This window comes from Pantherophis guttatus, chromosome 2, assembly GCF_059756535.1.
Source record: "Pantherophis guttatus breed Tessera chromosome 2, ASM5975653v1, whole genome shotgun sequence".
NCBI lineage: Eukaryota > Metazoa > Chordata > Lepidosauria > Squamata > Colubridae > Pantherophis > Pantherophis guttatus.
In genome coordinates, this window is record NC_142064.1 from 272,686,501 (window position 1) to 272,695,557 (window position 9,057).

The 9,057-nt window shown below is 37.8% G+C and overlaps 1 protein-coding gene across 1 annotated transcript; it reads right to left on the reverse strand.

Moving 5' to 3' along the window:
• Nucleotides 1–326: 326 nt before the first annotated feature.
• Nucleotides 327–8,670, reverse strand: LOC132711678 (vomeronasal type-2 receptor 26-like). The gene is made up of 6 exons (XM_087885114.1): nucleotides 8,462–8,670; nucleotides 7,511–7,778; nucleotides 6,302–7,096; nucleotides 3,536–3,748; nucleotides 1,889–2,015; nucleotides 327–1,733 (listed from the first exon to the last, which is right to left on the reverse strand). The coding sequence occupies exons 1-6, from the start codon at nucleotides 8,668–8,670 to the stop codon at nucleotides 823–825; spliced, it is 2,523 nt and encodes an 840-aa protein (XP_087741240.1). The 3' UTR covers nucleotides 327–822.
• Between the last annotated feature and the right edge of the window lie 387 nt (nucleotides 8,671–9,057).

A 9,057-nucleotide genomic window follows, 5' to 3' on the forward strand; every position in this document is an offset into this window, starting at 1 on the left:
GATATTTGTATTGTGTTTTACCTGGATGTACACTGCCCCGAGTCCCTTGGGAGAGGGGCGGTATAGAAATAAAATTATCCTTATCCTTATCCTTCAAGGATAATGAAAAGGTCCTTTTCCCTTCCACAGCTTTACTTAGGAACTTGCCTGTTGATGTGAGGTTGGCCATAACCCTTCTACCTTTTCATAAGGGCCTAAAGACGTGGCTCTACTGGTTGGCTTGGAGCCCTAGTGGGGGAACAGAACAATGGAGGTGGTTGATTGAGTAATAACAAATCCCACCTCCCTCTCACTCCACCCCCGCCCTCCCCATGTGTCCTTGGTTTTAATGTCTGATTTAAACTTTTTATGTTTTAACTGTGTATGTAACTGCAAACCATCCAAAGTTACCCTATGGTAAGATGGGTGGATAAATAAATAGATAAACAAAATTATATCACTCAGCTAGATAAAATTGTAAATAAACCATGATATAACTAAAATAGTGATATTTTAAAAGGACTTTCCTGTGCTTTTTTTTTTTTTTTTTTTTGCATATCAACAACATTCCCATTGCACCGGTATCATTTTTAAAATATTTTGAAGGGGCATTTCAGGGCTCGTGTAATCTAAGGGCAGAGGACAGATAGGATACCTCAACTGTTCAAAAGGTAATGGGGGCTATCTTGCAATCCAACTGGGTAAGTATGGAGGATACATTGTCTGACCACCCTTTAATTTTTTTCAAGCAAAATCATTGGCCAACTCATGTTTGGGAAACAGCTTGGGCCATTTTCTAGGTTTGGCCTGTTGGAAAGTATGGAGAGTCAAAATCCCCCTGTTTCACATTTCAACATTTCTTCTGGTTGTAAGATGCTCCCTTGTATTCAAGTCAGGCCTCAGAATGATGATGTAGCACTTGGGGATGAAGATGCAGCCCAACAAACCAGCACTGGAGGCCAAGATAGAGAAGACCTGAACAGCCACCATGTATTTTCCTTTGGTGCTCAAGTAGGTGGGTACAAAAGTCACCCAGACACTGCAGAAGACCAACATGCTGAAGGTGATCAGCTTGGCTTCGTTGAAAGCCCCAGGGAGATTCCTGGCTAGAAAAGCCACTGTGAAGCAGATGGCAGCAAGGAAGCCCAGGTAGCTGAGGGTGATGTAAAACAGGACAACAGAGCCTTCATTACATTGCAGGATGATCTCTCCAGGCTGAGAGTGGAAGTCAGAGTCAGGGAATGGTGGGGAAACTCCAAGCCAGATGGAGCAGATGATAATTTGGACAGCAGAACAAGAAAGGATGATGGAATTGGACAAGCTATTTCCCAACCATTTCTTCACTTGGTTTCCTGGTTTTGTGGCCAGGAAGGCCAGCACCACCATGATGGTTTTGGCCAAGAGAGAAGAGACAGCAACTGAGAAGATGATGCTGAACACTGTTTGTCGGAGAAGACAGGTGGCTTTTCTTGGTTGTCCAATGAAGAGAAAAGAGGACAAGAAGCAAAGCAACAGGGAGACCAGGAGAATGTAGGAGAGATCCCGGTTGTTGGCTTTGACAATGGGAGTTTCTCGGTATTTAATGAATATGAATAAAACAAGGCCTGTGGTTAGGAACAAAAGTAGAGCAAAAGAGACCAAGATTATGCCCAGATATTCTTGATAAGAAAGAAAGGTTAGAACTTTGGGAATACATTGGACTCGGTCCTTATTTGCATATTTATCATCTGGACACTGGGTGCATTTTTCCATATCTGAGAAAAACAAAAAGGAATATTTCTCTCATATAATACCCTTTTACCTTTCAAGCAATACTTTCTTCGGACAATAATTGATAGCATGCTTTTAAAAGCATATTGATCAAAATGCTTTGGATAAATCCAGAATCATTTCTTCTGTTGTTACCCACCTTCTTGAGTGGAGATGGTCCCCTCTGGACAAGGAATGCAGTCGTAGCAGCAAACTGGCTCTCCTTCTCGAGCCCGCTTGACAAATCCAGGATGACAACTTTCCACACAAATTGATTGAGGAAGAGACTAAGAAGAAAAATAAAACAAGGAATGATAAGGAAAATGTGTTAGGATTACTATCGATTCAAAATGGACATGTACTGACAATTCACCAAGTAGTCTCTAGGATTTACTTAGTAAATATGAAATCTCTAACTATATCACATTGCCAGAGAGTATTTTTCTATTTAATGAAGTCTGTAATGATGGAATTGAAAAAAGATTTAAGCATTCAACGAAAACCAGTGGGTTCCTGCTCATGGCCTCCATTCTTCATATATCCATGATTTTAAATTTTGGTGATATATTCATATTAAATTTTGGAATAAAATTTATTCTTAATAATATACATTAAAATTTTATTCTATTCGATTTATTAAAATATGTATAACTGTGATGAAGAAAGAAACTGCTGACCAGTAGGTTTGGGAAAGTTTTGTTCTGGAATGCATGAAACATTGCAAAAGTGTTCTCCTTTGAACATAGTCAAAAATGAATTTCTAGTTAAGATACAAAAAAAAAAAAAATCCTTACAAATTAGTGCTGTCAACTTTGAAAGGAACAATCCTTTTTAATTTAATTTATTTATTTATTTCTTCAAATCTTGTGGCTGCTAGGCTAATGAACTTAGTGCACTTAGGATGTTGCCTCGTTTGGTAATGAAATATTTGTAAGAAAATCACAAAGCACCAAGGACAGCACAGTTCAACCCTGAGCTATAAATATTCTCTTCTACCATTGACTGCCTAGTTTCTATATCTGTATTGAAGGGAGATGGAGGTGAGGTCGTGAGAACATGTCCCTCTAGAAAGGTAAGTCAACAATCTTTTGCTGCAGCACATGGGACATTAGTATGAGTCCTGTGTCACAAACAAATAAAACCCAGCTAAGTATCAAAGAAAAGGTATTTTCTGCAGTTCTTCAACTGCCACAGAAAAAGAATTGAAGGTCTGTTACTTTATCCCAGTGAGGTGAAAGAGAGGCATGGATAACTCTGGCAAATTCTGGGATGTTTAAAAACATTATAGATTATGAGTCTGCACTTTCAGGGCACACTTTCCCCAACCAGGACAAGATTAAACTTATTTCCTAATAGGACCAGAGAATCATCCAGTCATGATTCAGTTTCATCTGATTCAGTCCAAAACTGAATGTAGGCACTGGTCAACAGAATCACTATTTGAGGATAAGGAATAAACGAATCTGAGGCTATGAGCAACACATTTCCCAGCCCTTGTTAGTGTCTGACTAGTTTGATGGAGATACTAAATTGTAGAGGGCACACAAGAGGACCATGGTCTGCATCCTAAAGAAGAATACATTATTGAATGTGTCTGAATCAGCTTAAAACTGTGTTCCATATTATAGCATCTGAAGAACAATTTTGTGAATAGTACTGAATCCTCCTGAGCAGTAACTATAAGGTTTCTATTCCCCATATTCAATTCTCAGTGAAGTCATTCATCATGGTAATTGTGGGCTTAGCCCACTTGAATTGAGTTCTAAGGCTTTGAGAAAGAGAGATAAGATGGCAAAATTTCACCCACTTTGTTTAACATCTCTAGCTCTGACATAGCATTTTTGAAGAAAATAAGTCTGTGTTTTTCAAAAGTCCCCAGTATCAGTCTGATGGGATCCTTTTTGAGGAGAACCAACAAGCTCATGATGCCCAGATCTGCTGCTATCTCTCCGTTTTGGTCCATGTAGAGTATAAATTCGGAAAGATTGCAAAACTCATTCTTCTCCAGAAAGGGATGAAACTAGAATGGAAACATCCAAGAATTTTAAAAGCAGAAACCTCTGTTTCTTATCCCACGTGATCTTTTCACATTTGATTCTTTCTTCTACAGTTGTACAACTTGCAACTATTGTTCTCTAACTTCAAAGTATGCTTAATAAGGAGGAAAATATCACCACTATCTTCGTAAGCGAAGGAAAATGGTTCAGCAAAATTTCTCAATTATATATATTGACAGAATTGATATTAACAAAATGTAATTGGCACAATTGATCATTTATAGGGAACATTGGAGAGCAGGTGTCAAATAAATTGAACAATAGAAAAAAGAGATTATTCATAAATGCCTTGAAGACAAAAGGGAGATTACCAAAAAGCATGGATTTTCAAGATGAAAATTGCCAGTCTAAACTTCTCCCTATTAGACCAGATTGGGAAACAAAAAGCAAATGAGCTAATTCTACTTTTTTGAAGGTCTCACTGAGCGAATCATGCAAGTCTGTAAATATAAATCTGGTAGCAATTTTTTTCAGTATCTTTCTGATTTTCTTTCTCTGCCCATTATGTAACTGCAGGCTTAGTCCCTCCTATCTAATCATTCCCTATGCACCATCTCTTTTCCCCACATATCATTATATTTCTTAATAGATTGTGTGAATGCTGGTGATATAACCTAATTTCAGAAAATTATTAAAAAAACTATTTCATAGTGTGATGATTAGTGGTTAGAACCTAGTTATGTGAGGGCTGGATGGTATGACAATTAAATGGATAAAACATTGTTAAAATTGTACTGAAATAATGTTTAATATTTTTAATCTTTCTCATAAAAATGGGGAATTAGGATTAATAATAACTCCTTAGTTCTTGGTCATCGATTTTTCTATATTGCCATTACTACAGTAGAATTGATAAATCCGTTTGATGGAAGATTTATACAGATCCTTAGAAAAACTAATTTCATCTCATTCAAACAATGCCAAGTTTACAGAAAAATATTTATGATTTCCTCATAGGGAGAGGTGCATCAGGAAAATTCAGTAAAAAAATATCTGAGCTTTAGCAACATGGAATTGATAAACTATAGTACTTTAATGATACACTGGAAGAGGGACAAGGGATACAAAATTTGGTAAGTATATTTGTGAAAATACCATATTTTTTGGAGTATAAGACACACCTTTTTCCTCCCAAAAAGAGGGTGAAAATCTGGGTGTGTTTTATTCTCCAAATGTAGCCCCACCCAGCCTCTCAAATGGAGATTTCAGAGGCTGAAAAAAGCCTCTGAAAGAAGCTTCAGAAAAAAAGCCTCCAAACAGAGCTTTAGAAAAAAAAAAGCCTCTGAAAGAAGCTTAAGAAAAAGAGTCTCTGAAACAGAGCTTCAGCTCAGAGGCTTTTTTTTCTGAAGCTCTGTTTCAGAGGCTTTCAGAGGCAGAAAAAAAAGCCTCTGAAACCTCTGTTTCAGAGGCTGAAAAAAAAAGCAAGGCACAGAGCTCACAACCAATGAACCTCTTGTTCAAATTCACCTCTGGGAACAGCTGATTGAGAGTATTCTGGGAGGCCTATCCACCTGTCAATCAGCTTTTTTCTTATTTTCCTCCCCAAAAATAAGGTGCATTTTATACTCTGAAAAATATAGTAATCTTGAAATAGTTGTTGGCAAATCAAATTTCCGTCAGCAATATGATGGTCATGCGAAGAAGATAAATGCATCCATAAAAATATCAGAACATGAATATTCTGGTTTTGGGAGATACCAACTCACATATAGTTCCTCTGGAGGCACCATGCTTGGAGAAGAAGCATTGCACAATCCCTGAATCAGGTTTAGGGGAAAGTGAAGAAGCCAAGGAAGAGATCAAAAGGCCTGCTCTTAGCCTTCAGGAAAGACGACAAGGAGAGGAGCTAGGTTGCTCTATGGTAACAGATAATAAGAGTGGGAGCAGCTTTTCAACTTATAAAATATTCAGTTGGAAAAGGGAGGATACAAGACTCTTCCAATAACTGAAAGATGTTAAACAGAAGCTTAATATTTTCTCACTGTTATTCCAGGGTGTCAGACATGGTAACATGAATTCAGTCATAAGAAGGAAGATTCTGGCTGAATGAGAGGAAAACATTCTAAAAGGAGGAACCATTTTAGAATTGAACCAATAAAGCAGAGAAGTTCAGTCACCCTTTCACTGATTTGCCTTTATGCAAAGATAGAGGATCCATCAATCAGAAAAGCTTTAATTGGGTTTCCTGCAGACAGGAGGGGTTGGGCTAGGTGGTCTCAGGGTCTCCTTCATATTTATAAATGTAAAATTCTATGATGCTAACCACCTCCATCCATATCTATACATACTGGCATTTATTTTAAAATGCATACATCCTTTGAAAAATTAGCAATGGTTAATATCAAAATTTATCTTTTTTTTAGTATAGGCTGTTTGGAAAATCATCCTCCCAAGTGATTAGATTGGCCAAATCTGTTGGCCTTTTGTAGCACAAGTAGATTGAGAAGGTTCTCCTGCTTCTCCTTTGAATTCTCAAAAGTAACTAGGTTTTATGGAGCCTTCTCAGGACCCTGTACCTGCCATGGCTGTAGCCTTGGATTGCCCAAGCTCTCTTCCCCTTCTTTCCTTTTCCTCCTGGAATTGGAGGAATACGCAGCATTCAAGGCATGGACCAGAGTCTTAACAAAACTGTAATAATGTCCATCATTTGGGATCTGGATATTGCTCCCTTTCTTTTGGGTCACCAGTGGCGATTTCTCAGTGCATCGTCTCCGGCCTTTGACAGAAAAGCCATGCTTTGAAAGAGAACATTCAAAAGACTCATCTTCAAACTGGGGGTTTACAATGAAATAGGGTTCAAAGGCATCATCTTTTGGCCTCTTCTTTGACAAAAACGAAAAGTTCCAAATACTATGGATATATTTGAGAAGTCTGTGCTTTTTCATTTCATACATTCCCAAACCTGTCATGAGCCAGACTTTCCCTTCAATGGATCCTGGAAAAACTTCAAGGGTTAAATGGAAAGGAAGGATTCTGTCCCAAATGGGATCATATTCTGCAAAATGAACAAAGACGTTGACCTGTCTCCACTTGGACATGGCTTCCCTGAAGGATTTTGTGGGTGTAGTTGTTGAGAATTGTTGTGATATAACAACACAAATTTCATTCCTGACAAGCAAAGGAGTAAAAGTTCTCATGAAATTCTCTCCTTTCTCTGTGTCTGAAGCAAAGAGACCAATCAGGGTCCATCTGAAATGGAGGAGAAGTTGGACAATTGCTGGGTACTGAAAACCTTCTTTGGGGAATGTCCGGTGGAAAAAAGGGAATTGACTTTTTTCACTCAGATCCTCTGAAGCAGTTTCAAGACTAATCTGAAAAATTGATAAGAAAATACAATAAAAGACATGCAGTATATGTTTTATCAACAGTAGTTAAGATAATCCATTTGAATTCTTTTCATGAATCTGAAGAATTGAAATTTTCATTACTTTGTCTAAGATCATATGGAAAACATGCACTTTCCATTACTCCTTAACTTCCAGTTGCCCAGAAGTTCCTTTTAATTGAACACAAAGTTTCTGCTCACTTCACATGTCTGTAGTAGAAGCCCCCTAAGCAATGAGGATGGTGTTATGAGAGGATTTGTCTGTTTTGATCCTTGCTCCCTCCCCACTGTGGATCCTAATCTTTGGCTATGATACCTACAATTCCATAGACAAGATATGGTTGGATCTATCACTCACCCACTACCACTCTACTCAATTTACCAGAAATAAACACAAAACCTGTGAGACTTTGTAGAGGCCGACTAATGTTGACATCTGGATAGAGATGTCCCTTTCAGCTCCATCAACCAGAGTCAATAGGTTGTCCTTCCTTCCACAGCTGTAGTTGGGAACATTGGCTTCTCCAGCAGAGAGAATGTCCAGCAAGGCATCTGAAGTGCCAAGTGTGTTCAGATAGTTGTCATGGATGTTGTAGCCAAGCGTCAAATTGTGCAAGAGCTGAGGAGTTTTGTTGACAACTTGAATATTGAAAATAAAGTATACTATTCTTGACTTATCAGAAGGTAAACTAGTGTAAAAAAAGTTCATGTTAATATCAGCATCATCAAGACCAATAACAAAATATTTATTTCTATTTAATACATTATCTTTATCCATGAACCTATTGAATCTTAAGCCAATATTGATCCAAAACCAAAATTTAATTTTAATGACTGTTGGTAAGAGAAGATGGAGATTGTTCCCCACCAGGGTTAAGTATCATAAATCCACCATAATGTGTAGCAATACCAATTTTCCTCAAACCAGGAACCATTGTAAAATAATTCAATCATTCAAACAAAATAATCATAAATAGAACAAGATTTTTGATAAGTGATGCAGAAAAGCCATTCTCAAAATAAATTGTCTATTCCTATAAGGATCAGGAAATTAATATCAATGAGAGGGTTAGAAAACTATGGAAACAAAAGTCATGAATTCGTGATTGGAAGGGAGAGGAAAATAATGTGGACTTCCTTCGTGTTTTCTTTCTGCCTCATTTTTGGATTTGAGTCTCTTCCACAAAATAAGACAAAGGGAAGAAGTCATGGAAATCAAAAAGATTCATGAAAATGGACAGGTCTGGCAATATAGGAGCAAATGAAATATGAAAAAAATGAAAAACAGTGTTAGAGCTCCAAATGGAGAGAATTCACACATTCATCACACTGTATGACTTACGAGTCAGACTGATTATAAGGAGCGTTGTTGAAAAGCAATATTGTATGTGGTATTTCCGTTGCAGTGATGACTATACTAATGAGATGGTCTCCTGGTCTGTAGTAGCTCCATGGTTTTTCTCCATCCTGATGTTCCAAACTTAGCGGGCACTTGATTCTAAGGTTCCCAGAGACTGGCATGGATGCTAGCCACATAAGAAGCAGAAGGAGGAGATCCATAATAAATAGAGATGAATCAATCCCTTTGCTGTTTCTAAATGACAACAGGAAGAATTCAAAGAATTCAAGGGGATCTCACAGGATAAAACTGCTGGAGGCTTTCCTGAATCAGACAGAGACAAACCAAGCTTCATCTGGAAAGGAGAGAAAATACATTCAAGAACACAGTTCCTACCTGTCCCAAAACTTGTTCCAAAGAGAGCATTACCTGAGGCATTTATCCTTTTCTGACACAAAATCCCTTCCTTATTGCTTCAGTTTGATGTTTATATTGAATCAATCACTGGAATAGTAGCAGAAAAGATCTCAAAGACCAGGTTGGTGAAAATTACAGCAAGACACAACTTCTCTTCTGAGAATCCTGAACTTCTTCAAGGGCTCCATTTG

Bases quoted from the DNA above. Each gene is read 5' to 3' on its own strand.
- LOC132711678 (XM_087885114.1), bottom strand. From the start codon at position 8,670: ATGGATCTCCTCCTTCTGCTTCTTATGTGGCTAGCATCCATGCCAGTC. The intron at 7,779-8,461 runs GTCTGACTCGTA...TGATAAGTCAAG, and splicing joins AACAACGCTCCTTATAATCA to AATAGTATACTTTATTTTCA. The intron at 2,016-3,535 runs GTGGGTGAAATT...TTTTCTTCTTAG, and splicing joins AGCTAGAGATGTTAAACAAA to TCTCTTCCTCAATCAATTTG.